Genomic DNA, 27,805 nt, shown 5'->3' with positions numbered 1-27,805 from the left:
TTAAATTTGCAGCACTTTGCTCAGCCCCACTCCCTTTGAAATCTTGGGAGTCACTTTGGTTTGATGGCAGCTCCGACACTGTGTGCCAGGGCTGGACAGCGCTTTTTGGGGAGAAATTCTCCCAATATCCAGTTCAAACTCTGTCATTCCCTGGTTCTGCTGTGTAGATCCAGATGGTTTAGAGGCTGAACTGAAATACTTGGAACGACTGATAAATCAAAATGCTGCTGTAGCCATGCAGATTATTAAAAAATTTTATTAACAGGAATGAACCAAAAGCTGTAAACAAGAGCCAGTGGAAATGGGATGTTGCAGGTGAGGCCGAGTCCTCGCACGTGGCTGGGTGCACCAAGCAATTAACTCGAATAATTAATAATTAACTTTGCTGAGCAGTTCCGCGTGGTGGCAGCAAAGGCCCACGGAAAATCCCAAATGGCCGTGAGGAGGAGCTTTGGGGCCGGGCCAGTGTGTGCCCCACAAACAGGACTGTGAGGCCTCTGCCGGAGCAGAGAGTTCCCCACAGGCAGGCTGGAATGCTCTGAAGGAAAACATTTACATCTTCCTCAATTATAGGAGTTTTTAATTTGTTTTAGACCTGCACTGAGAGAGAAGTGAGCAGTTGTCAGCTTTGTAAGCCAGACAGATGCCAGTCTGAGGGAGAGGGAAGGCAGCAACCTGACATTAGGAATCCTAATCCATTAGGAATCTAATTGGGCTGCTGCTGCTCCAAGAGCAGGATGAGGAAACAGTTGTGGAGCTGCCTGGCTGTTCCCTGCCTCTGCCAGGCTGGTCCTGCTCCACACAAAACCAAATTTGCCCTGAGAGCCCCCCCATCACAGAGCTCACCTGGCTGCTCCTGCAGGACTGGCAGCAGAGTTTGCCAGGAATGCAAACGTTCCTGCAAGAATGGGTTTTCCACAGGTGTTTTAAAAATTTAAATCAGACAAATTAAAGATTTGTCTCTCCCTAAAAATACTATTTAGGGAAAAGCTGGTTTGTTTTAAGATTGTTTTTCACCCCGTGAAGCTGTAGCTCCTTGAGAAGTGAAGCTCAGCACATGGGAGCTGCAGAGGCTCCTTGTGCCCATGGGGAAGGTGGTGCTGGAGCCAAAATCCCAGGAAAAATGAGGGGCAGGAGCAAGTTGAGTCAGCAGCTGTGGGGGCTGTGCTGGCTGGAGGGCAGAGGATGGGTTATGCTGTTTCATTTGGAGGAGCCACCGAGGCATGGCACAGCGGGCACCTGCTGATGTGCGCGTGGAGTTTTCAAAGGGAAAAATCGCCAAAGGCCAAACACTTCATCCAGATTCAGATTTGTACCGAGAAGTGCAGCTTGACAAAAAAACAGCCAAAAGCCTGACACAGACCAAAGGGGTGAGGAGGCCCTTGAAGAGAGCTGGCAAGAGTCTGCAGCCTGTAAAATCACTGCCTGCAGCTTCCCCCCAGCTCTGCGGTGAAAAGAGAGCTGCCCAAGAGAACTTTGAAGATATCAAAGCGTTGTTGCAGTCTGAAAACACCATCACACTTACAGGAAGGTATTTAGAATAAGCTGCAATACATTAGGTTTCTTCTCAAAGTACTAGAAAGGGCGGAAGGGGGAGAAGCAGAGCCTTTCCCAAAGGGATGAACATTCAGAAATCTCTGTACACAGCCAGGTGTGCAGGAGCTCACCTGGACAGCCAAGCTCGGCCTTTGCAGGGAGCAGGAGAATCCCTCACTGTGGAAACTTGTCCCACCTCACAGGGATGGACAGACAGCAGAAAGCAACTACAAGAATGGCTGCCTTCAAACACATCCTTCCTGCACGCCCCAGGCCAGGGCTCTCAGCTGAATTCCAGGGACACAGGGAAAGAAAAGGGAATTCAGGACGTTCTCCTACCCAGAAAAAAATCAGGACTTTTTTCCTCCTAGGTGGGGAGAAGGTGTTGGCTCCCCTGTGTCACACCCTGGCTCTCAGGAAGGTTACAGCAGCCTCACGGAGCAGGCACAGAAGGAGACCCCAGCCCCTTCCCAAACACCACCTCCCACCTGTGAGCAGGGCAGGAATGCTGGCGAGGGGAGCCGGAGCCCACGGGGCTTTTCCTGCTGCTCCTGTGCCCTGGTGTCAGCTGGCCTTGGGGGCAGACACAGACACGACAGACAGACATGCACACACTGCCCACAGGCCTGAGTCTCTAGAAATGCACGTTAGGACCTGCAGCAGCCCGAGCCTCGCACTTCCTTCTTCACGTAGTCGTGGAGCTTGAATTTGGGCTCGTTGGGCAGCTTCATGGACCTGTGCTTCAGCTCCCTGGGAAAGGGGAAGGATGTTACTCTCATGCCGCTGCTTCTGGCAGGGAGAGGATTTTGTCTGGAAGGAGCCAGAGAGGGAGTTTGGACAAGGGCATGGAGTGAGAGGACACAGGGAATGGCTTTCCCCTGGCAGGGCAGGGATAGATGGGATCTTTGGAAGAAATCCTTCCCTGTGAGGGTGGTGAGGCCCTGGCACAGGTTGTCCAGAGAAGCTGTGGCTGCCCCTGGATCCCTGGAAGTGTCCAGACTTGACAGGGCTTAGAGCAAGCTGGGATGGTGGAAACCTGCCATGGCAGGGGATGGAACTGAATGGGCTTTAAGGTCCCTTCCAACCCAAGCCATCCCAAGATTCTGATTCCAAGCTGCCTTGCCCAGCTCAGTTGATCTCAGCGTGGCTTGGACACTGCTAAAGCTCCTTTGGACGACAAGGCCACTGCTCTGGTCACTTACTTGGCGATGGCTGTGAACGCTAATTCCACGTTGAGGCCGCTCTTGGCGCTGGTCTCCATGAAGGGAACTCCATATTCCTGCGGGATGAGACACAGCCCTGTCAGGAGTGGCACCAAGGGTGTTCCCAGGGGCTCTCGGGAGTCATTTTTGAGGACAAAGAATCAAAAGGTGTTAGTAGAAACTTAAAGGAAGAACAGATAAGGAGAAAGTGGAGAGCATGACAAGGGAAAAAAGCCAACTGTTCCCAGGTGTATTTTGGGTCAGACTGGTCTCCAGGTGACCATTTCCTGCTTCTCAGGGACATGCTCAGGTACCTCACCTACCTTGGCAAGCTTCTCTCCATCTTCCCTTTTCACCACTCTGTCCTGGGCTGAATCCACCTGCAACAGGAATGGCAAAGAGCAATTTGTGGTGATTTGGAAGGCCACCAGCAGGTACCTCCCTGTCCCCTCACGCCCTGCCAGGCTCCCCTGCCTGTGCCTCCAGCGTGGGAGGAAGAGGAGGCCATGGCAAAGCCCTGGGGCCAGGCTCACCTTGTTTCCCAGTAACATGAGGACCACATCCTGCTGTGCGTATTCATGGATCTCTGTCAGCCAAGCCTGGAGGACACAGCCAAAGAGAGGGGTGTTGGCAATGGCTCCAGGAGAAGGAGGGGAATGGGAATGATGGGGAGCTGCCCCAGTCCTGGCATGGACACCCTCAGTAGGCAATGCTGCCATCCCAAACAATCCCAGAGATGTTCCACAGATGATCCCTGTCAACAAGGGGGTACTGTGGGGTTCCCCTGAGCCCGGGGGGACCCACTTTGGCTGCTACCAGATCCCCATTTCCCAGGTAACAGCAGCTTTCTGACCTCCCTGCCCATTCCATCTGGTGCTTGTAGGGCTTTGACCCCAGCTCCCCCTCGGCTGGGATGTTCAGACTGAACCTCCTCTCAGAGGACAAGGCTCAGGGCTGGCTCTGGGATGTGCCCTGTGCCCGTGTCCTGCCCGTGCTGCCCCCGTGCCAAGCACGCTGCTCCCAGCAGGCACCGAACCTGCCTCCCTGAGCCGTGGGGTGGCTTCCCTGCCCTTTAATCCAGCCTAATCCAATCAAACCTGCTCTAATTCCCTGTAATCCCTGACCCCGTGCTGTGAGCAGCCTCCTGCTGTCTCCGGTGCTGTTGCAGGGCTCATGGCAATTCCTGGTAATCCCCGGTGGTCCTGGTGGTCCCTGCTCCAAACCCAGCAGGAGCCCAGCACGTGAGGCTGCAGCCTCAGGACAGCACTGCACCCAGGCTGGGCTCAGGGTGCCCAGTTCCATCGTGGGTTGGAGTCACTCCTGACTCCCTTCGGCTCCCTCTGGCTCCATCCCTCTTTCCAAAGCCTGGCAATTCCCCTGCGTGCTCATTCATTCCCACTGGGGCTGTGTGTCCTGCAGGGACATCTCTCCTGTGTCCTCAGGATTGCTGATGCTGCAGGCAGGGCCGTGTTCCCCAGCAACGTGAAACCTCCACAGGATTTTCTTTCACAGGGTCACCGGCCTCGAGCAGACCCAGAGCCTGGGGAACACGGTGGGAAGCATTCCCAGCGCCGGTGACACGGAGCAGGGTGGCAGGACCTGCCCTGTCCCTGCCCTGTCCCTGCAGGCACAGAGGGGTGGCAGGTGTGGTGCTGCCGAGAGAAGGATGCTCCCGAGCAGGGAGAGCTCCACGCCCACGGGGGATCAGGAGCTGTGGGACCCCAGGAGCCCGTGGGACACATCCCAGCCCCAGGGTGCTGATGCCACCACAGCCCCGGGTGTGTGTGCAGGCACAGCCGCTCCCCGGGGATGCTCATGCCTCGGGCACGAGCAGTTACATCCAGTTCAGTCAGGGATAATTGCTCCCCGGCTCAGGACATGCTGCAAGTTCTCTGCCAGTGCTGTAATTACACAGTGTTAATTGGCCGGAGCAGTGAATCCATCACCCTTTTGTGCTGTGAAAGGGAAAACCTTCTCTGCCTGTCCCTTGTCTGTCCTTGCAGGTGCTCAGCAGTAAGCACAGCCCTTCTGCAAGTGACCCCAGCTCCCACCAGCAGCACACACCTCCTGAAGGAACCCACACCCACACCCACACCCACACCCACACCCACACCCAGACCCAGCCAGCCACACGTGAGGGACAGCCGGAGGGGCCGGGGCTGCTGCTGTACCTGGATGTTGTCAAAGGACGCTTTGTTGGTGACATCGTAGAGCAGGAGCAGGGCTGTGGAGAGAGGGACAGCCCCTGAGTGCCTGTGCCAAACCGAGCCCATGGCTCAGAGCACACAGCCCCCGTGGCAGGTCACTGCTGGGGACACGAGGTGAGATACAGGACACGCTGAAATCCAGCACAGAGCACCTCACGCTGCTGTGTTTGCAGAGCCTCCTCCATCCACGGCAGCTGCTTCCCGTGGAAAGCCACTCTGGCAGGAGGGGCTCCCGGGAGCCGAGGTGGCCGTGCTTACCGTGGGCATCCCGGTAGTAGGCGTGGGTGACGCTGCGGAAGCGCTCCTGCCCGGCCGTGTCCCAGATCTGCGAGGCACACAGGAGCAGAGGGATCAGACCTGAGCAGAACCCACCCAAACCAGCCCAAATAGAATGCTGCAACCCCAGGAAGCTTCTCCAGCTTTTGCTCCCAGGGACATCAGCTGGAAAAATGACCAGAGCAATCTCTGGAAGCAGCCTATTCCCGCTCCTCAGTGTGGGGACACGACGTGGCCAAGGGCTCCCAACACGGCCATTAATTGGAAAATCCACGGAGCAGATGGATGCATGGGGACCTGCTAATGTGATTTATCAGCCCTTAATGCAGCGGGAGGTTTGCAGAGTGCACGCTGCTGCCTGGGGGATCTGTGCTACTGAGCTCCGGGCAAAGGGCTCGGAGAAGCTGTCAGCTCTAAGGGGGCTGGAGCAGCTCTGGCTGCAGGGGCACACGGGCTGGGGTGGGGATCACCGTGGCCAGAAGAGCCCCCAGCCCTCTGCAGGCTCCTGCCAAGGGGACAGAGCAGCCAGAAGGGTCTGCAAGGCTGTCCCAGAGCAGGAGACACCACCACAAAGGATAGAGGTGGGGTCCTGTTTTGGGGGTGCTCCTCTGCTTTGTCCTCTGAGGTGCTTTGGCCATCTCTGAACACCCAGGGCAGCAAGGGAGATCTTCCAGGGACATGGAGACATACCTGCAGCTTCACCTTCACCCCATCCACCGTCAGCACCTTGTTCTGAAAGAGAATGGAAAGGGTGGTGAGGGGTGAGCACAGCTGCAGGACACCAAGGGAGACACAGCCAGCCCCTATCCCAGTCCATGTTTCCCCCAAAGCCTCGGGCTGATCCCCTCTCCTGCTTCTTTGACTCCCACCCATTGGTCCCAGCACCTGCAGAGCCATTTTCACCACAGCCCAGCCAGAGGATCTCTCCCTGTTTCTGCAAAAGTTGCATTTCTTTGGGTACCTAAACCCTGGCAATGCCACACCCAGCTCAGGCTGAAGACCTCTAGCCTAATTAATGAGCATCAGAATCCCACCTTAATAGCCTTCAAAAGACAGTCAACCACTCCACATGCAGCCAGCAAATTAAAAATAATTCCTGCTCCTGCTTCTTGGACCTGTTTTACTCCTGGTTTCTCTCTTAGTATGTTCCCCCCCACCCCGTTTTTCTTGGTTTTAGGAAAGGTGGAACTGAGGAGGAGAGGGGGAAGTGTCCCTCCACAATGGGTTTTCCCCAAAGCCAATAGGATGTTTTGTGTGGAATGATGTCCTGGCAGAGCTGGGAGCTGTGTGGGAGCCCCTCAGTGCCCCTCAGAGTGGCTGTGCCAGACGGGAGGGCAGGAGATGGATCCTGACCGTGTCCCAGAGCAACCACCATCCCAGCAATCTGCACCAGCCTGTCCAAACATTAAAGGAATGCAAGCCTACAGAGCAGGGCTCCCAGGGGAAGGAGCAGAGAAGAGATTAATTTGCTCACCAGATCCATAGAAATTAGCGCAGTAATCAGTGGGACATGCTGGAAACAGGAACAGCACACCAGTGGGACGAGGCAGCTGGTGACTGCTCTGGTGATAATTTAAATCCCATTTCCTCCAATTGCTCTGGAGCTGGTGTGGGATGCTCCCATCTCCTGTGCCACATGGCCATGGATGGCCAAGGCTGCCCTGACCCCAGCTGGGCTCTGGGCTCAGCCCTGGCTCATCCACCAAACCCCCAGGGATCCATGGAGATCTATCCCTGCACATCCCACACCCCTCCAGGCGCTGGCCAGGCTCTTCATTGATGGTTTTAACCAGGGCAGAGGGATCATCTCACCTCCTGCACATCTCCACAAGGATCTGGCGAGGAGGAGAGGGCAGGAGAGAGCCGGAGCACCGGATCCTCCCTCTGCTCAGGGAGACGCTGAGGTTTATAAATACCTTCAAAGGCAGCGGCTGAGACGGGGGAGAGAAGTGATTCACAGCCCGGGAGCTGCAAAAATAGGCAGCCAGGGCCTGGGGTGGGGGAGCAGGGAAGTACTCAGGGAAAAGCTGCTGGGGCTCGGGGAGCCAGCCGGGGGGTTAGGGCTCCCCACATGTGGAGCTGAGCCTTTCCCAGGATGTGACACCGGGGCTCCTGAAGGCTTGAAGTGCCTAAAACCCAGGGTTCCCACTGCCACAAAGCGCTCCCCGGAGCTTGGTGCCTCTGCCCGGGGCTCCAGGAGAGCAGGGACAGAGCCATGCCCAGGGCAGAGCCCCAGCAAAGGGCGCTGAGCTGTGCCTCCAGCTCGTCCCAGGGGCTGGGGTGTGGGAATCCAGGGCTTCCCTCTGGCTGCCCTGGCAGGGGTCAGGAACCCCCCTGGACAGAGCCCCCAGAGACACTGGCTGTGATCTCTGCCCATGGAAAAGAGTTTTCAATCTTACAGGGTGAATTACCAGCTCTGAGTGTTTGATATGAGTAATAATTAAGTGTGGCACGGGTGCAAAAGTAAAATTTTAGGATTCTAGATGAGGGGTCCAAAGGGGACAAGATGGAGGAAATTGGGTGTGCCTTGTCCTTTTTCTCCTTCTTCATGCCCTCCATGTTTCACTGTGGTGTTGGCATTTTTCTGTTGGTTCAGGCTGGGGACACACTGTCCAACGTAGGTGACAGATATTGGCACGTTATTGTAAATCCAGCACAAGTAGTTTCTGGTATTTAATGTTTGTAACATCCCACTGAGGGCAGAGCCCCACACGCTGCCCTGCAGGACAGAGCTGCGGCAGGGCAGCAGAACATGTTAGAGATAAACAGAATAAACAACATTGAAGCCAGCACAGACCAATTATGGCTTCTGCTTTGGCAGTGGGGCTGAAAGACAGAGACTTTCTACAATCTCGGGATCATCAATACCCACAGATTCTGACACTGGGGAACAGCCCTGTCCTACACTGAGCCACGGGTGAGGCAGGGCGGGTTTGTGCTCTGCAGGAATCCACTCTGCCAGCTCGCCTCGCTCTCCAAACCCTGGCTCATCCCGCAGGCTCTGCAAGGCACAGTGCCATTCCTGACACCATTCCCAGGTGCTGGCAGCCAGCTGCCAACCCCACCTGCCAGGGACTGTGCCAGGGACTGCAGGGGAAGGCAAAGGTGCCACGTTCACCATCGGCCCCAGCTCCTGGCACGAGGGGTTGAGGACACTTGGTGTGATGGATGGTGACAAGGGACAAGGACACGATGAGTGTCATGTTAAAACCAGCACCAAACAGGTGCCCTGCCCCACGGGCACACGAGCACCTCCAGCTCAGAGCAGAGTGTGTGCCTGTGCCCAGGGACGTGGCCATGTCCCCAAGCTCCAAGGCTGACAGAACACCACGGGTGGCAAGGACAGAGAACGTGGCCCTAGCCCTGAGCATGGATCATCCAGGCCAAAGCCTCCTTGAAGCACCTGGTGAGCAGCCAAAAAAGCTGAAGCTCCAAAGGTGCCCCACATGCACTGACCTCCACTTCAGGAGTTAATTAACACGGAGCCAGCAGCAACAGGAGTCACGCTAATTACAACTAACCTATATTTTAGGGGAGGTAGATGCTTAGACCTAATTAGATTCTGCACAGGGATCCAGGTGCTGCTGGACCAGCCTGGGGAAAAAAAATTGATTTTCTGAGGATTGGGTGTGGAAGAGAGCAGGGTTCCAGGGTGAGAAGCAGGAGACACAGCCAGAGTGAGGCACAGCATCACTCGTGCTGGCAGCCCTGCCTGCATCCCAGAGAAGTTTGCCCAGTGCAGCTATGGCTGCCCCATCCCTGGAAGTGTCCAAGATGTTCAGATGAACCAGATGCCCAGGTCTCCCCCACACCACACCTAAGTGACTTTCCAGCTTCCAGGTTTTTTTTCTTTTCCTAAGGAGATGCCTCAGTTCCCTCCTGTCAGCCCTTCCAAGGCACAGCTGGGGGCTGAGATCCTAATAAGCATCCAAAGACAAAAGATGTCGTGTGTCAAGGCACTGAAATGTGCTGCCAGCCCTGCTGGTGAGGGAGGGGCTGTGCTGCTCAGGGCTCCTTGCTCATCTCACCATTTCTTAGAACAGAGGTAACGCTCCCAGCAGCCTCCTGCCACAATTCGGGCAGCAAAACCATCCCCGCACCTCAATTCTGCTGTCACCCTTCCCTATTTCAGTTTTTGTGTCCTTTTTCCTGGGGCAGTGCAAACGTTATTGAAATCTCATCTAGCAGGGGCCGCAGTGGAATGCCTGCAGTGCCTGGGCTGGACAAACACGATGCTGTGAAGTGAAATAATCTCCAGGACATCACATCAACAAAGTTGGAACCTTGCAGATGCAGGAAAAATTAAATTACCAAGTGCAGATGGTGCTCAATGAAGAGCAGCACTATCACACACCGAGGCCCAGCCACGGGAGCAGCAGGAGGGAGGGGAAGGCGACGGGGCCGAAACGTGCACAGACACAGATGCTCCCACAGCGTACAGACCCAGCACTGCTGCCTGCTCTGCCCCACGGCAGCTGCAGGATGGGCAGATGCCACACAGGGTGCCCACAGTGCCAGTCCCACCCCTGGCACGTCCCCAGGTGCCTCAGCCCACGGCACCGAAGCTGCAGCACAGCCCGGGACCAGCATCATCGCCAGCCCGGCTTCTCCCAGCTCTTACACGCATGAACTCATTCATTAAAGCCTTTAAATTGGATACAGGGATCAATTGGCTTCGCAATTAACGGGACAAAGGGGAAGCTGCTCTCTGGCACCCTTCAGGCCCCAACAGGGGACCCCCGCCTGGCTCCCTGAGCCTGTGACTGGTGCTGGCTGCAGCGGCGCTGCCCAGGAGTGCCCCCTAAGCACCCCCTGCACCAGGGGCTCCACTTTTACCGTGGAAAAGAAGCCCCTCAAATGTCATTATTGGGCCTTGGAGGCATCTCCTGCAGCTGAGGGGGGGCAAATTCCTGTCAAAATGAGGATAAATGGCACTAGTGACTGTAGATCAAAGCAGCACAGGGTTAATTAGTGCCAGTAATGAGCTGTGGGACTGACAGCGCAGCCACCCAGAAATGTCATTAGGTTGTGGTGTCACCAGGCCAGGCCACCCGGGAGCGAGGGATAGATTGGGTTATCCTTTATTTCAGGAAGCCAGGAGACACCTGAAGGGGAGGACTGGCTGAAGGGATGCTGGAGCACCGCAGCCCCACGCCAAGGCCAGACCAGGAGCCAAATTCCCACCTGGCAAAGGCCAGGGAGCCCCTGCGAGCACAAACACTCTGTGCCAGGAGGAAATGCAATGAGTTGTGATATAGCAGACACACAAATAACCACCACCTCCAACGGCGGCTGCAAAAATAGATCAGGGATCGATATGGAAATCTGCCCAAAAACAGCAGGACACTGCATTCATTTGCTTGTTAAAAGCCGGAGGTTTTCCCAGACATGCGCAGCCAGGGAGCTGCTCCTGGTGGCTCAGCATCTCCCCAGGCCCAGCACCTGCTCTGGGACATCCTGCCCCGTTGCCGAGGCCAGGATCCAGGAGCAGCCCCACTTTGCTCCCTCAGAGCTCCAAAAATGTGGGAACGCAAAATGTCCCTCAGACATTTTGGATGTTCCGGGCCCAGGTCAGAAGCATTTGAGACCCTGGCAGGCAGCTGGAAACAGCTGTGATTTTGGGTTTGAGCCATGGAACGATTTACCAACCTTGCAGGAAGAACAAGAAGTCACAAAAGTTTAGATATTATAGTAGAAGTAGTCACAAAATAGAGGGAAGAATTTTTGAGTGCTATACAGGGGGGTTTTGGTTTTGTACATGGGGGTCAGAGGTTTAGGATGGAGGGATTTGGGCCTGCCCTGTCCTCTCTCTTTCTCCTTCCTTACCTCCATGTTCTTGGTGATGTTGGCACTCACAGATTGGTTTAGAGTAGAAAAGCACCATTTAATACAGGTAATAGGCATTGGGGGAAAACTGTACCCATGTAACACGTAATGTACCATATAAAAGACAGCAGCAGCCCTGGGTGGGGGGAGAGAAGAAGAAAGAAGAAAGAAGGAAGAAGGAAGAAGGAAGAAGGAAGAAGGAAGAGGAAGAGGAAGAGGAAGAGGAAGAGGAAGAGGAAGAGGAAGAGGAAGAAGGAGAAGGAGAAGGAGAAGGAGAAGGAGAAGGAGAAGGAGAAGAAGAAGAAGAAGAAGAAGAAGAAGAAGAAGAAGAAGAAGAAGAAGAAGAAGAAGAAGAAGAAGAAGAAGAAGAAGAAGAAGAAGAAGAAGAAGAAGAAGAAGAAGAAGAAGAAGAAGAAGAAGAAGAAGAAGAAGAAGAAGAAGAAGAAGAAGAAGAAGAAGAAGAAGAAGAAGAAGAAGAAGAAGAAGAAGAAGAAGAAGAAGAAGAAGAAGAAGAAGAAGAAGAAGAAGAAGAAGAAGAAGAAGAAGAAGAAGAAGAAGAAGAAGAAGAAGAAGAAGAAGAAGAAGAAGAAGAAGAAGAAGAAGAAGAAGAAGAAGAAGAAGAGGAGAAGGAGTCAGAGAGGATGTCAGGGTGTGTGTGTGCCTCTGCCTGAGCTGTGAGCAAACCACAGCAGCCCCAGAAGAAAATCTTTTAGATAACTTGCAATAAACTGCCTTGAGACTGGACAGCAGAGACTGCTGAGCCTTTCTTTGGAAGCACGGGTTGGAGGAGAGACTTTTCCACCACACGGAGCCACCCCTGACCCAGGGTGGTCTTTGACACAAAAACCTGCTCCCTCTACATCCAAGCAGTGTCCGATCCTGCACACCCAGCATCAGCACCTCCATGGAGAACACGGCCAGCCCCCCACTCCAGCCTGGGAAAGCCCTTCCAGGAGCACAGTCCCTGCAGGAGAGGGGAGGACACAGCCTGAGGCTGTGCTGGAACCTGCAGAAAGCCTCTGGGAATGAGGAGAGCAGGGCAGGGACGTGGCTGGAGGCAGGGCTGGACATAGTTCTGCTCCAGCCATGCTGTGTGGGGCTGGAGGATGATCCCAGGGGATGGCACGCAATGATCCTCTTCCTCCTCCTCAGCTGTGCCACCACCAGAGACACTCAGCAGCAGCCTGGGGGAGACCCTGGTGGCCAAAACACCCCAGCTCGATTCCCTCTGCCTCCCCCATAAATCTCCCCTTCAGAGAGAAATCCCAGCCATCCATCTCCCGGGGCAGGTGACGAATTCCTCAGCAGCTCTGTGCATTTGCACTGTGCAGCTAAAAACAGAAGCTTCTGCCTTGGGATGTTTTCCTCCCCAGGCCTTGCACACTCCTGCCTGCAGCCAGTGCCAAGATCCTTTCAGAGAACGCTCTGGCTGCTCAGCTCCTGCTCAGCTCCTGGGCAGAACCCAGGAAATGCAGATTAACACCACGGCCCCTCACAGCACACAGCATTTCCAACCTGCTCTGCTGCCAGAGCCACCCCACAGCCCCTTGGAGGGGTCACCCCATCCCGTCCCCTCTGCCACATCCAGCCTGGACGAGCCACAAGCCTGGCCCTACGTCAATGCCCCCCAGCCCTGGTGTCCAGCTGGGCACAGCCCCTTCCCCACACACCCAGCAAGGGATGTCAGCAGCACCAGCCTTTGTCCAGAGCCTGCTCACTACATTAAATCCCAATTAACTTCTCCCAGGCTGCCAGCCCTGCCCAGATAAGAGTCCAGGCCCTTGTTGGAGCAGACACACTGAAGATTTACTCACTTATCATCTTCTAGTCACATCAGTCTGCAAATAAAAGGGTTTTCTGGCAAGAAGAGAATCCTGTCTTAGGGACAGATTAGAGGTAAGAGGATCTGCTTAGGATCATACATTTCAAATTCAGCCCTGCTCTGCTTCTCGGCATCGCCCGCAGCATTCGCAGTCCCGGGTGGGGCTCGTGTTCCCTCCAGCCTGGCTGCTCCCTGAAAGCAGCAAAGTCCTGGGATGATCCACGGGAAGGATCCTTGAGGAAGGCACAGGCAGATGAGACTTGGTGCCCCCAAGCCCTACGGGGCTGCTCAGGCTCACCCCGGCAGGAGAGAGACAGGGCTGTGGGAGCTTTGAGCCTGAGCCCCAATCCCACAGGCAGCCATAGAAACCCACCCCCAAAATTCCTCAGGGTAGGATCTGTTACAGCCATCCTGGAGACCAGAGCCACCCGAAAGCACCAGCCAGCAGCAAGGCTGCAGCCCATCCCTGCAGCTCCAACGCATGGGATGGGATCCTCCCCACCCTGGGATGCTCTGCACAGCTCCCCCACCACCCCGCCTGCATTACTCACCCCTTCCATCTCTTTTCCCCCTACTTTATAAAAAAGGGATATTTTTAAAAATAACTCTGCTTACTTCTAAACCAGGAAGCCTTGGAAACAAAGGGGACAGAGATGGCTCAGGCAGATCCATGCCAATACTGGGAATAAGTAACGTGGTGCTCGACATATTTATCTTCATTTTCCTCATCAAGGCCATGCCACGCTGCAGAGCTGAACAGGGATCTCCATGGAGCATTTATTGCTCTATCATTTCTCATCTGTAGCAAACACGGCCCCTTCTGTGCCACAGAGATGAAAAATGGCTCATCAGGTCCTATTAGACAGGGAATCGTTTATCTGGGGAGAAATAAGGCCTAGCAGACCCTTAAAGGTCTTTTCCAACCTAAATGATTCTGGGATTTGCCTCAGTGACTGCAGCCAGCCCTGGGCTGAAAACTTGCCTGAAGTTTCTGAGAAGACTTTACAATCCAATTAAAGAGAAATCAGGGCTGAACATCCAGCAGCAAATATTCTGTCAGCACCCAGCAGTAACACAGCAGCGCCTGCAGACAGCACTGCAAACAGCATTATTAAAGAGCACTTCTCATCCCTAGAGAAAATGAAATCCCCAAAGACCTGACAAAGGAATCTGTAGCTTTTTATCCCAAACACTCCCATCCTTCACGCACAGCCAAGGCAGACAGCTCCCAAAATCTGCTGTGCAGCAAACCTGAGCCCAGATTCTTCGAAGGATTCAAGGAAAAGAGAGTGACTCAACAGCTCTGATGAGATTTTCAGGGCAGGACCCTCCTCACCCTGTAGCTGCTCCCCAAAGTCCAGAGGAGCTTTCTGAGGTTTCACCCCCTCCTCACTAGCCACAGTGGCAATGCCACCGAGGTCCTGCCTGGCCAGGTGCCCCTTGTGCAAGAACGGTCCTGAAATGTTGGACAGAGCTGGGGACACGGGGGCAGAGCCCTGCCCATCCCTGCTGTACCAGTGCCACGGTGGCCACTCGGGTGCCCCACAGGTGGCACGGGGCAGAATCCACAGCCCAGGAGCAGGCACCGTGCACTCAAAGCTTTGATCTTTGCAAAGCTTTTCCTTCTCCCTGGCAGCAGTCCCAGCTCTCCCATTTTCTGCTCTACTGGAGCAGGCTCTTCCCCACTTTGGGCACCACCAGGGAGATGCAGAGGTGCTGAGGAATTGCAGCATGCTCAGCACATCACCACCACTTCCACCCCAAACCCACCCCACTCAGTCAAACCAGTTTGGGCAATCCAGCTCCACCATTCGCTCTCCCCATGTGGGGCTCTGGAGCAGAGCTGCAGGCCAGGACTGTGCTGGGAAATCACCCCAGGGAGGCAAAACACCCCAAATCCTTCACTGTGGGTGCTGGAGTGCAGACCAGGCTCCTGGAAAGCTGTTCCAAGAGACTGCAAACCCTTTTACAAACAAAACTGAACCAAAACCCACAGACAGTCACATCGATTTGTTTTGTGGCAGGTTTGGGAAGCCCAGCCTCAGCCAAGAGCTCCAGCTGGAGCTGCCAGGTCCTCAGGAGAGGATTTCCACCTCTGCACTGGGCTGATCCCCCGAGAATTTGTGCCCCCACTGCTCCCCCCCAGCACACTTGGCTGTCAGGAACAATCTGACCTCACCTGTGTGTTATTCAGGAGGGAAAAACACATCACATCTGCCAGGCATTAGCACTTGCTTGGGAACAAAGTTATTTTGGGCTTTGTTGAGCGCTTCTCCCATTAATTCATGCACACGGATAAGTGCAGCTGATGAACGCTTTGGAGGGAGTTTGGGCTGAGCCCAGCCTTGCCAGAGGCCACCTGGACGTGTCCCCCTGATGCAAAGGGGTCTGGGGAGCAGCTCCACAGAGCAGGACTGCCTCTCCCAGCCCAGCTCCTGCCTGACTGAACCTCTGGGCAGGGAGGGCACCCCTGCCACGCTGCTGCCGTGGGCACAGGGCACTGGGGGCTGACATCCCCACCAGCCTGAAACAGCCCTTCACCAGGGCTGGGGCTGTGGGGGCTGCACAGCACTGCTGCCAAATCACCTCTAAAAGTTGGCACCAGGAGGAGCAACAATCCCCCAGCTCCTCCTCTGAGGAGAACGGGGTGAGGCAGAGCCCAGGGCTCGCAGCTCAGCTGCTTCCCCACAGCTCCCAGAGCCTGCTCAACACCAGGGAGCAAAGAATGGATGAAAGCCTGGCCATCGAGCTCCCCGAGCTGCAGGAAGGGCTCCCCCTGCTCCCAAGAAGGGCTCTGGACTGACCCTGCACTGCCCAGGGCACTGTGGATGGCTGCTCATCCCGGGACCGCTCCCCTCCAAGGGAGATCCCTGGAGGGGATGACTTTGACCCCCCAGCAGCGAGGCTGGGCTGAATTATTCATCCACACATGCAGCTGTGTCTTTATTAATCATCAGCTCCAAGGAAGCAGCGAGGCACGGAGGCACCGCTGGGACTGGCTGCTGGTGAAAGGCACGAGGAGCAAATCCAGCAATTCCCACCAAATTCAGCATCCAACACAGGGCAAAACCCTCACCGGTGGGGTCAACACTCCCCAGACAGGCTGGAGCTGCCCAGGTGCCTTCAGCAGCCTCCTGCACTTGGATTTTTGGGGAAAATGATGATTACCAGGAGTTGTTCCAAGGTTGGAACACAGGACCCACAGGCAGCTCTCCCGGGGGGTTGTGCCAGGCACTGGTGCCAGTCCAGGCTCGGTGCTGGTGAGGAGGAGCAGCAGCCCCAGCTGGCACACAAGGCTCGGGGCTGACGGGCACGGAGCAGCAGCGTTAATGCCACGGAGCCTTCATTGGCATCGTTGCCGTGGAGATGCTGCGCAGGCAAAGCCGGAGGAGCCAAAGCCTCCGTTTCCCCAGGGTGTCACTGAGCCTGGGAACATCGAGGCTTGGCAGGCGGGAGGAGAACGTCCCCAGACACGGGCAGATGGCACAAAGGCTGCCCAGGTGGGTGCCATGGCTTCGTGGCATCTGACCCAAGCAGCTGGGCACGGCTCCCAGCACCCCCCTCCTTTCCGTAAATTAAATAGAAAAACCCCACATAAAATGGAACAAAACCTGTCCCGGTGTTCACACCAGCACCAGTCACACCTCAGAGATGTGCTCATGGTTTTATGGCCCCTAGAAATGGCCCTTTCTGCCTGCTGACCTCCTGAGGGAAGAACTGACCCAGCCCCACCACACCAACACCTTCCTCAGGCTCAGAACATCACTGAGACCCCCAAAGCACCCATTAAACTCCTCCTCACCCTGGCACAACCACGGCCCGGGGCAATGGACATCACCCTCTGAAGCTGGAGCACCACAAGCTCCCAGCTCATGTTAGTTATGATCAGGGAGAAGCACTTTTTCCCAGCGGAGGCATGAAGATGAATTTTTTGCTGTTGCTTCAGAGAGATTCACCAATGCCTCAGGGCAATGATTCGGTGCTGAGCCACGATTAAAAATGCTGTATGTCCCTGGCAGACAAACAAAGCTGTGTGAGCTCCAGGGCTCCTCTGGGACCCTGAGCCAGGGCAGCTCCAGCACCGTGGGATGGGGCCAGGAGCTGCACGGGCAGTGCCCAGCAACAACAGAATATTTTGCTTCCAAAGGCTCTGCAGATAAAGCCCCAACCCCTCACTCCCCCATTGCCATAGGAACTGTGTGTGCCCCATCACCATCCAAGGACAGGGACACACCACACCGTGCCTCCCTCCACTGCAAACACAGCTCTGACCTGCCTGGATGGGGGTGGTTTTTCCCAGTTTTTTCCCATTTTTTTCTCCAGTTTTTTCCCATTTTTTTCTCCAGTTTTTTCCCATTTTTTTCTCCAGTTTTTTCCCATTTTTTTCTCCAGTTTTTTCCCATTTTTTTCTCCAGTTTTTTCCCATTTTTCCCCAAGGAGGATGACCTGCTCACTGTTCCAGGCTTTGGCACGTTTGATTGCTGCCCTGCCTTTGGCCACGGCGATGCTCAGTGCCACCATCACAGGGTCCAGCAGAGCCCCACGGATGGGACTGACTCTGTGGCTCAGGTCTCAGGGAAATGGCTCTCTGGGGAAAGGGGAACAGGGAAAGGTGTTTTTCAGGGAAGAACAACGCACAGCAAGCAGCCACACGGCACACAGCTCAGCCAGAGTCAGCTCCTGCCACTGCAGCAGCGCCAAAACTGGGACTGGCACCTCACCCTTCCCCACAGAGATCATCAACATCCACCCCAGGAATAACCCAAAGCCTGCTGCGAGCAATAATTAATTAACAAAATGAGGCAGCGGCTCAGCAGAGAGGCAGCAAGGGCTCAGGGGACCAAAGGAGCTGAGCAGGGCAGAGCCACAGGGCAGGGACACCCCAAATGCCCATCCCAGGGGCAGCCAGAGCCAGGGGACACCCCAAAGAGACACCCCAAAACCCCCCTGTCCCACCTTTCCTGGGCACCTTCCCTCTGCTTTCAAAGAACAACCCAGTTCTGCACAGCTGAGTTCAATATTTTATCACAAATAAAAGATGAAAGGGAAATTAAGCCAAATGTATTCCATTAAATATTGAAACCATTTAGACTTACTCTGGCCCCATTTAAATGTTTTACTGACTATAAAACGCTCCCTCGCAGGTCCTGGCACCGGGAGTGGATCCAGCCCAGCTTGGATCCATGGCAGTGGATGCTCCAGTGCCGAGACTGGCCTCTCCAGAGCCAATTTCCCACCTGGCAGCAGCCAGACAGGAGCCAGCAGGGCACAGCCGTGTGCCCACAGCCTTCCCCAGCCCGAGCTCCTGCTCAGCTGCTCCTTCACAGGGATCCTGCCAGGCTGGAGCAGGGATCTGACCCACACCCCAAACACACTGTGCATGGGTGGGAGCTGCATTTCCCAGTGAGTTCCCCATGGTTCCCCTCCTCTGTGGGGGTTTTGGGCTCCCACATAGCTCTATCCAGGAGGATGCAGAGGCAGGTTATGCTGAGCACCTTCACAACCTCCCTCCTCCCACCAGCACCTCCCAACTGTTGTTTTCCTTGCCTGTGTCCTGGCACTGCAGCTCCTGAGCAGCCCAGGCCTTCTGCTCTCCCCCCGAGCTAATTAAACCCAATTTTTCCAACCATGCCAGGCCAGGACAGACCCACGGGGACACCAGCTATCAACAGGCACCAGGAAAACACCAAGCACCAGCAGGGCTGCAGGAGCCTGGAGACACTGGTGCTCTTCTAGAAGCATCTTGGCAACCCCCCCCGTCCCCAGTGCTGTCATGTCAGCTGGAATAGATAAAAAATTCCACATCCAAACTATTCTGGGTGGTATTTCAGACACCAAGGAGGTGGAGAAGGCACCTTCCCACCATCCTGCAAAGAGGATTAAGCTGGTTAAGAGTTTCCTTAACCAGGCTCTGGGGCTGGCTGCCACTCCAGCTGCTCAGGCACTTCTTTGCTTCGAAGACATTCACCTTCCTTCTGTGCCTTCCCCAAGGCAGGAACGGAGCCCCTTCTCCACTGGGATCACCGCCTGCACACGGGGGTTTGCACCTTCCTGCTGTGCTGCGGAGCTGGGGGGGTTTATTTGGTTATTTTCCAAAAGCAAGAGGCAAAGGAGGGTGGATAAAAGCCCGGGAGCTGCGGGGAGCGGGCGCAGCCGCCACGGGCACCGCTCGCAGCATCCCTTGGCAACTGAGCCCCTGCATGCAAATGACAGGCACCGACTGCAAAGCTGAGAGTGTCCCTCTGCGAGGCAGGAGCAGCCACGGCAGGCAAGGCAGGGCTCGGCTCCTCACGGAAAATGGGTATTTACTGCCCTGAGAGCCCGTCCTGGCAGCAGGGAACGGGCACCAGCAGCAGCTGGGGAGAGCAGCCCCTCAGAGCCACACACGGGCACAAGGGGGACAATCCCTGCTGAGAAGTGATGCCCTCCCCGAGCTGGATTTGGGCACAGCTGGCCCCTAGAGCAGCGGTGACAGCATCGTGTCCATACCCTGGAGGCAGGCAGAGCGAGGGGAGCGTCACAGGAACCATCAGACACTCCTGGAATGGTTTGGGTTGGAAGGGATCTCAAAGACCATCCAGGTCCAACACCCTGCCGAGAGCAGGGACACCTTCCACTGGACCAGGTGGATCCAAACCCCATCCAGCCTGTCCTTGAACGCTTGCAGGGATGGAAATCTCCTCTGGGCAAATTAAGCCCAGCTCTCCATACAGTGAGAAATGCAAAAATATGAAATCAGCTACTGGCTGCTATTAAAATTTATCCAGCAATGGGAGCTGCAGAGCAAACTGATTTTTCAGACAAAGAGCTGCTGGAAACACACAGAAACATGGAATGGTTGGGGTTGGAAGGGACCTTAAAGCTTATCCAGTTCCAAGCATTTGCCATGGGCATGCTCAAGGTGGGAGCCCAGGCATCCCCTGCCCACTTCTGCCCCACCTTCCCCATCCTGGCTGCACCTCTGTTGCCACTGGCATGGCCCCATGAAGGGTCCAAGCAACTTGGCAGCACCAAGATGTTTCTCCCAGGAAAAGGCCACTTCCCTCCAGAGCTCTGGCCCTGGAGACCAACCTAAACCCACCCCCCTGCAGCAAACCCCCATCCTGACCCCCACACAGCAAAGGAGAGGCTAAACACCCTGCCCAGTTCCTTCCCTGTAACATCCAGGGCTAAATTTGCACAGAAAGATGCTGAAATTAATTTATTTCCATTTCTTTCTTCTGGCCTAAGCAGCTCTCCTCCCACTTTTTCCAGATTGATCCATCAGAAAATGAGCCCTGCTAATGCTCTGTGCCAACCGCTGAGATAAAAGCCAGCCCTGGCTTTCAGGAGGCTCCAGTCCTTCAAAGGGAGGCACCAGGCAAAGGCTGTGAGGGCTGGGATGTGGGTGGGATGTGGGTGGGATGTGGGTGGGATGTGGGCACCTGCTGGGGACAGGGGGACCACCCCGAGGGCAGGGATGTGGGCACCCACTGGGGACCAGCAGACGCTCAGGGCACCCACAGCCTTCTCCCATATTTTCACGCTCAGGACCAGTCTGGGTGAACCCAAACCATGGTCCCTGCTCCTCTGCACACCTGCAGGGCTGGAGCAAAGGGTCCCATCCTCCTGCAAGGCTCAGCTCGCTGCAGGAGCCGGGGGCAGCCCGTGGAAGGGGCACACACAAACACAACAAAAAATAAGCAGAGATGCAACGAATCTCCCATGTAGAAAAAAACCACATTACACACTGCTGATTCCACCCCTGAGCCGCACAGGCTGAGTGTAATCAGGAGTCCTTAGAGCTCAGGGCCACCGGGGACAGGTTTTATGTACAGCACGTCCCAGATTAAGCACAGCCAAGGCAGAGCACGGAGCCTCCCGAGGGGGCTGTGCTGGGGGGCAGCTGAACCCCCCAACAGCGCTGCCAACCTGTGCACATCAAAGCTGAGCCTTCCAAGGAAATGTCCCCTGTGCCCAGAGCCTGCCCTGGCATTCGGGAGCTGTGCCGAGCTCCGGGGCTGGCTGCTCCTGCTCCTCCGGAGCTCACTGCCAGGATGCTGCTTTGCTGCCTGTCCTGGGCAGCACAGAGGGGTGACACCGCTGCACACCTACGACAGCACCGCCAGAAGCCACCCAGCTCTGAACTCCACCAAAAAGCTTCCCAGTGGTTTCACCCCACGATTAACACGGGAAACTTCACCCCTGCTAATGCAAAGAAGCTCATTAGCACCTCTTCCCAGGGAGAAAAGGCTCATCCTTAATTTTTTTCTTTTATGTTCTTCTCCTTTCAGGTCCAATTAGTACAAAAATCTCCCCTTGGCCAGCCCTGCAAGGCTCGGGGCTGTGAGGCAGCCCCACAGAGCCCAGGTGTCCCTGGGGACAGGGACAAAGGGGGTTCACGCAGCCCTTTGGCTTCTCACTTCGGTGACACTCCCATCACTCAGCTGTCACGACAGCACACAGATCCCCCTGGCTGCACAGCTTGAATTTCTGTCGAGGTTTCTGAAGCGTTGCCAAAATCAAAAGAAGAGGCAGCTCCTGCCGTGGCACTGAGGACATCGGGGTTCGCACCCCTGAGCATCAAACCTGATCTGTTCCAGGAGCTCCTTCTCCCTGGAACCCGAATGTACAGAGCCAGGAGAGCACACACAGCCTGCCCAGAGCTGCTGTGCCCTCACCAGTGGGGATCCGTGGGGAGAGACCCCCCCAAGCAGAGGCACCCAGGCAGGACCTCGTGCTGGGCAGTAATTAAGCCCCTCATTATCCAGCAATGCAACCTTGGAGGTGACACCTGTGATGCAGATGCTGAAGGCAGAGAGGGGTTTGTCCCCCAGCCGGGGGGGACAGCTCAGGAGCTCAGACAGGTTTCTGCTCAGCCAAAGCTCTGCCGGGAGCAGGACCCCTCACCAGGTATCTCCTCCCTGGGATCTGCAATGGGGGCTCAGCCACACTGCACCCCCAGCCAAACCCTCAGCCTGGGGACACCTGACCCTGTCCCAGCTGAACTGGGAAGGCTGGAATCATCCCCAGGAGCTAAAGATGCTCCCCCAGCAAACCAAATTTTCCCAAGATGGAACACTGAGGACTCAGCGCCTCCAAAGCTCAAAGCCAACAGGTGCCATTTTGATGCTTTTTTAAATATTACAATCATCTTTATTTCCCCAACATCGGTGGTTTGTTTTCCAAACACATGCAGATCAACATCCTTCTTTGTTTAAGAGATGATAATAAACAAACACATCGTGGGAGGTTCTCCCTCACATAAAACAGTAGGAGGGAACAAACCTCAGGGGCCATTAGGAATAGTAATGCCAGATTAATTTTAAATGGATTTCTATTCATTTACATTCGCTCTGGCCTGTGTAATGCATTAGCCATAGCTTTGGGTGCATCTGATGGTTTGACATCCTTGAAAATGAGCAGTGGATCCTGGAGCCCACTGGGGCCAGAGGATGGACTGGGAGAGGAGGAGGGAGCTGGGCTGGCCTGGGGCTGCCCCAGCACGGCTCCCTCCCATTCCAGAGCTCTTGCAGGGACCAGATGGCATCAGGGAGAGTGGAGAAGGTGCCCAGGACAGCGTCTGGACTGGGCAGCTCCGTGCCCGAGGTTTCCTGAGCCAGGATGGGCCCCAGGACCCGGCAGGTCCCGAACAAGGCCGCGCGTGCACGGGAGCGCAGCTGCCACACGCGCTGGCCTTGGGGACGTCCCGGCAGTCCCTGGTGCCAGCCAGGCTCAGAGTCTGGCACAAACCCTGCCCAGCCCCAGAATAAACCCCCTGCGCTCACTCAGCACCCTTCACAGCGGGCCAAGGGGCACCTTCCCCCCGCTGCCACCTCGCCTGCTTCAGCCAGCAAACCCCGGCCAGACTCCGGGGCTGCAGAGAGAAGGAGCTGTGATAACGACATTCCGTCATTAAAAAGACACAAATTAAAACCAGCAGAAACCTCCAGTGTTGCCACCCCAGAGTATCATCTGCGTAGCAGTGCCCAGGGCAAGAGGGACAATTACCAAACAGGATTATCCTGGTGGGAATGCAGAGGCACATCAAAAAACTATTTCCATGTCCCCCCAAAATTACGAATGCCTTACAAGGATGATAATAATGAGTTTTAGGGCATACACATGATCTCCCCCACTGTATAATCTGCCCATTTCAGAGACCTGTAGCTGTAGCAGCTCTATTAGAGAAGTAAATTAACTCTAATTTGATTGCTTCTCAGTAACAGTCATTTCAGCACTCTAATCAATAAGTCACAGGGCTTTATGGCTGCCCTGTGTATCAATCACTGCAATCAGTAAGGAAACGCTTTTATTTGAAGAACACCTGAAACGCTGTGTAATTACCTTTGTATAAAATGACAGACCCCAATTTACCCATTTCCCCTGCAGTAGCCCCCCGCCTCGCTGGGCACAGAACATCCCTTCCTTCCCCAGGGCTTCCTGAGCTGTCCTTCACCCCTGCCCCATCTCACTGCACCAGAGTTAGCACTCACACCCCAGCCAAGCAGCACGTTACAAGAGACACTCACCTCCCAGAAATCCTCCAGGAAAAGTCAGGATCCGAGATCCTGCTGGGAAGACACAACCCTGGTGTGTGGCATCACCAGGAGCTCTTCAGAGCACCCACAGAGCCCCCAGACAGAGCCAAACCCGTTGCTCAGCCAGCCAGTGCCCCAGGGGCAGGGCAGGGAGAGCAGCGCTGCCCAGACACCAGGGAGGAGACAAGCTGTGCTTTGGAGGGAGCAGATGGTTGGGGACTGGTGAGGGACAGGGAGCAGCTGATCCTGCAAGCCAGGAGTGCTGCTGGCCGCTGCTTTGGTGCCAGAACTGCCTCGTGCCCTGCACAGCTACTGGAAAGGCTCTTTGGTGCCATCTCTGTAAAGTCACCATTCCTGTGGCTCTGCTGTCCCACCCCACGGGTGGGGATCCCCTTGGCCAGGGCCTAAGGGAACCACAGAGACCCCAGGCAGCCCCCCCAGCACGGGACTGACAGGGAAACACGGCCAAGAAAAGGTTACAAGGGCCCCAGTCCATTCTCAGATGCTCCTGCCTGGCAAAGGATGCCCTGGGCACACTGGGGCATTGCAGGGCATGACGTGATCCCCTTTCTTCCCCCCAGCCCCCTGTTACTGCCTGTGTGGAGCAGGTTCCCACTGTCCTCCCTGGAGCTGCACAGCTCCGACCACTGTCCCCAGACTCTCCCAGCATCGGGATGCTCCAGTTCCTCCCAGCCAAACAGAGCCCTGAGAGATCCCTCAGCACAACACATCCCCACATCAGCACCCCAAAGCTGTGCTCAGGAGATCCTCCCAGGGCCTTCTGGTTTTTATCAGTTTCAGTTTTGCTGTTTCAAGAAAAAAACTGAACAACTGTTAAAAACCACTGAAACTGCCTTAGGGAAATATTTTCACGGGGAGATGTCGGGCCTGAGTTGTTACAGGAATTATCCCCAGGATGCTGAGCAGAGGACAGGCTCCCCCATCACTGTGCAAAGCCGTAACAAAGACGATGCTGCTGCTCTGCTGTCACACCCCGAGCTGGCACGGCTGGAGAGGTTCAAGTCCTTGGGGCAACGTTTGGTTACTCCTCTGCAAAAGCAGAGCCCTGGCAGGGCCGAGGCCCGGGCACTCACCCTGAAGTCGATGCCCACCGTGGAGATGAAGCTGCCGGCGAGGAAGGCGCCGTCCTTGAAGCGCACCAGCAGGCAGGTCTTGCCGACCCCCGAGTCGCCCACCAGCATCACCTGCAGGGAGGGAGGGAGGGGTGTCAGACCCCAGGTTTTGGGAAGGCAGCCCCACTGCAGCCATCCCCCTGCTCCATCACAGCAGTGGGCAGCGGGTCCAGGAGCGACGTCCTAGGACCCAGGGGAGACACACAATGGGATTATTCCCCACCCTGCACCGTGTCACCAAACTGGAGACACCTTCCCTGACAGGCACTTAACAGATCCTTCATGGGGGCACAAAGCCCCTGAAAAACAAGCAGCTGCCCGTGCTGTCCCCACAAAACTCCCTACCACGTGTGGGGCTTTCTGGGAGGGTGACACTGGCCATGGGGAGACTTCAGGGGGTCCCCAGCCATGAGCACCACCTTCACCTTCAGTGGGACCCCCACATGCCCACAGCCACCCTGCAGCCCCCAGCTGCAAGGGAGCAGCTCCCGGTGCCCCCTGCCTCAGTTTCCCCACCCAGCAGCCCCCCTGGCACAGACAGGGCAGGCAGCTCCTCGCCACAAACAACCAGGGCAGAGCTGGGGCTGCTTCCAAACGCAGCTCCCCAAAACCTCTGCCCACACCAACAGCCCCGCTGCCCCCCAGGGCATTGACTCTGCTGCTCTCGGCAGGATGACACCGAGAAATCCGGGAGCAGGGAGCCGGGCTGTGCCAGCTCCTTCCACACCTGCCGTGCCAGGTTCCTTCTCTCCCAAGGCTCTGCCATCAGCCTTCCACGAGCCATTAACCCGTGACAGGATTTAAATGGCTTTGCAGCAGGGACTGCCCTGGGTCACACCGAACCCTCCCAGGAGCTGCCAGCAGTGGCAAATGCCACCACCCCTCTGCAGCCCAGCCCTGAGAGGCAGTAGCTGCCCCAGCTGCAGCTCGTTTTGGCACTGCCAAGGAGGGCAGGGTCTGCCCACGGTGCCCCACAGCCCCAGCAGAGCCTCACACTGGTGTCCCACAGGAGCAGCAGGCACCGAGCCCTGGCACAGCGGGGTGAGGGCAGCCAGAGCTCATGGGAGTATCAGTGTGAAGCCAAGGGAAGGGGGGAAAAAAAGTCATTTTACTACAAAATATTGATTTTTAAAATATTTTCTATACATATTTTTAGAATAGGTGACCCTCAACAGCAGCTTCTCCCCATTCAGCAGCACCAAACCCGGGCACGCAGAGGGTCAGCTCTGTGCCCAGGACCTGGCCACCGCATCAGGCAGAGATCAGGAGCCTCAGGAGAGGCAAAGGGAAGGAGAAAGTTTAATAAACCAGGCTTTGACTGGCTACAAAGCAATTTCTTTCTGCCACTGGATCCAAATCAGCCAGACCACTGGCAGATATTTTGTCTACCCGGTGCATTTGGGCTTATCTGAGACACATTTGGCTCACCCTCATGCCATGGGGATGATCCCTAGGGAAAGCCCCAGCCTGGACAGGCAGAGGTGAGCTCCAGGAGCCAAGGACCAGCTCAAACACAGAGGTGGCTCCATTTTGGGGAAGCTGTTGAACCATTAATGCAGCTGTATCAGGACCAAGCACCTACAGAAGCAACCAAGAATGTTTCTGGAACGTCCCTCTCCAACCCCTCATCCCAAACCTCAACACCTCCTAGCCCACATCCCAAACCTCAGCACCACGAGGGCTGCACCGACTGCCACAGGCACCAAGCTCTCACCATCACACACCAAGGTGGGACTTGCCAGAGCAAACCCGCGCTGGCCAGGCACGATCCCCCGGGTTGGCACCGAGATCCGAGTTACCAACACACAGGGGATTCACCGAGTCGTCCCCGCAGCCAAAATCACTAAATGAGCCCCAAAATCATCTAATGAGCTCCAAGCCGGGCTTGCATCAAGTCTCAGGGTGAAGTGGGGAGGGAGCAGAGACGTTTGCTCTGGGAGTTGCTCGCCAGGGTCTGAAGCAGCGAGAGAAGATCGGAGCCCGCAAGGCTGGGGACATCTCAGCAGCAGCCGGAGCACCCTCGGTGCCACTCGAGGGGTGCCATCACCCTGCTCGCAGCCCGGCCTTTCTGTAGGTTAACGAGGATCCGGGAGGTTCCAGCAGCTCCCCGGAGCAGCTTTTGGCCGTCACTTGCACAAGTCCCGCAGCCCCAGCCCCGCTGCCGGGGGCTCTGCGGGCTCAGCCCCCGCCGAGCGAGACCCCGACCGGGCGGTGCGGAGGGGCTGGGAGAGAGGGAAGCGGGGATCCGGGCAAGGAGGGACGGAGGGATGCACGGACGGAGGGATGCAGGGACAGAGGGATGCAGGGACGGAGGGATGCAGGGACGGAGGGATACAGGGACGGAGGGATGCACGGACGGAGGGATGCAGGGACGGAGGGATGCAGGGACAGAGGGATGCAGGGACCAAGGGATGCCCGCCCGGTCCTGGCCCCGGGGAACTTCGGCGACGTCCCCGTTAGCATCCTGACCCCGCACTCCCGCAGCCCTCCCCGCTGCTCCCTCCGGTCCCGCACCTTGAAAGCGAGGTCGTAGAACTCTCCGCTGCTGCTCAGCGAGGGCCGCCCGGCCGCCGCCGCACCGCCGTTGCGGGGCACCTCGGGGGCGGCGGCGGCGGCGGAGCTGCCCCGGGGGGCGGCGGCGGAGCGGCCGGTGCCCTGTGCGGCGGGAGGCAGCGCGGCGGAGGGCGCGGCGCCGCCGCCTTTGCTGCGAGCCGCCTTCTTGCGCGACATCCCGGGGCCGCCGCCGCCGCCGCGCCGGGGCTGGGGGGGCGCGGAGCCGCCGCCGCCCCGCGCCGGCCCCGCCCCGCCCCGCCCCTCCGCCAATGGGAGCGCGCGGAGGGCGGGAAGGGGCGGGGCAGAGTCGGTGACCACGCCCCCTCCGCGTCCCGCAGCGCCGGCCCCGGGAGGAGCGGGGGGCACCGGGGGCACCGCGGGCACCGGGGGGAGCGGGGGGCACCGGGGGCACCGGGAGGAGCGGGGGGCACCGGGGGCACCGGGGGCACCGCGGGCACCGGGGGGAGCGGGCACGGCCACAGTGGGGGTGCGGGGGGTCTGTACCCGCGTGAAGGGAGGCGAGGACGGGGGGCACCGCTCCCCGCGCCGCCCCTGCACGCCCCGGTCCCGAGGCGCGTTACCGTAGGGGCACCGCGAGACGCCTCTGGCGGGTCTGCAGGAGCGGAGGGAACATCGAATGGGGGCTGGCACCCGCACCCCGGGGAGCAGCGTGGGGTGCCCCACGCCGCACAGGCCAGCCCCGCTGGCGGGGTGAACAGTGGGGAGGGGG

The 27,805-nt window shown here is 56.8% G+C and overlaps 1 protein-coding gene across 1 annotated transcript; it reads right to left on the bottom strand.

Moving 5' to 3' along the window:
• Positions 1-240: 240 nt before the first annotated feature.
• RAB26 (RAB26, member RAS oncogene family) lies at positions 241-27,301 on the bottom strand. The gene is made up of 9 exons (XM_030285087.4): positions 27,037-27,301; positions 24,484-24,594; positions 5,912-5,953; positions 5,204-5,270; positions 4,910-4,962; positions 3,272-3,337; positions 3,062-3,118; positions 2,739-2,815; positions 241-2,286 (listed from the first exon to the last, which is right to left on the bottom strand). The coding sequence occupies exons 1-9, from the start codon at positions 27,250-27,252 to the stop codon at positions 2,184-2,186; spliced, it is 792 nt and encodes a 263-aa protein (XP_030140947.3). The 5' UTR covers positions 27,253-27,301; the 3' UTR covers positions 241-2,183.
• Positions 27,302-27,805: the final 504 nt, after the last annotated feature.

Source organism: Taeniopygia guttata, chromosome 14 (assembly GCF_048771995.1).
Source record: "Taeniopygia guttata chromosome 14, bTaeGut7.mat, whole genome shotgun sequence".
Classification (NCBI taxonomy): Eukaryota; Metazoa; Chordata; class Aves; order Passeriformes; family Estrildidae; genus Taeniopygia; species Taeniopygia guttata.
The sequence above is the reverse complement of the archived record's forward strand: the minus strand, read 5'-3'. Positions and strand labels throughout refer to the sequence as shown.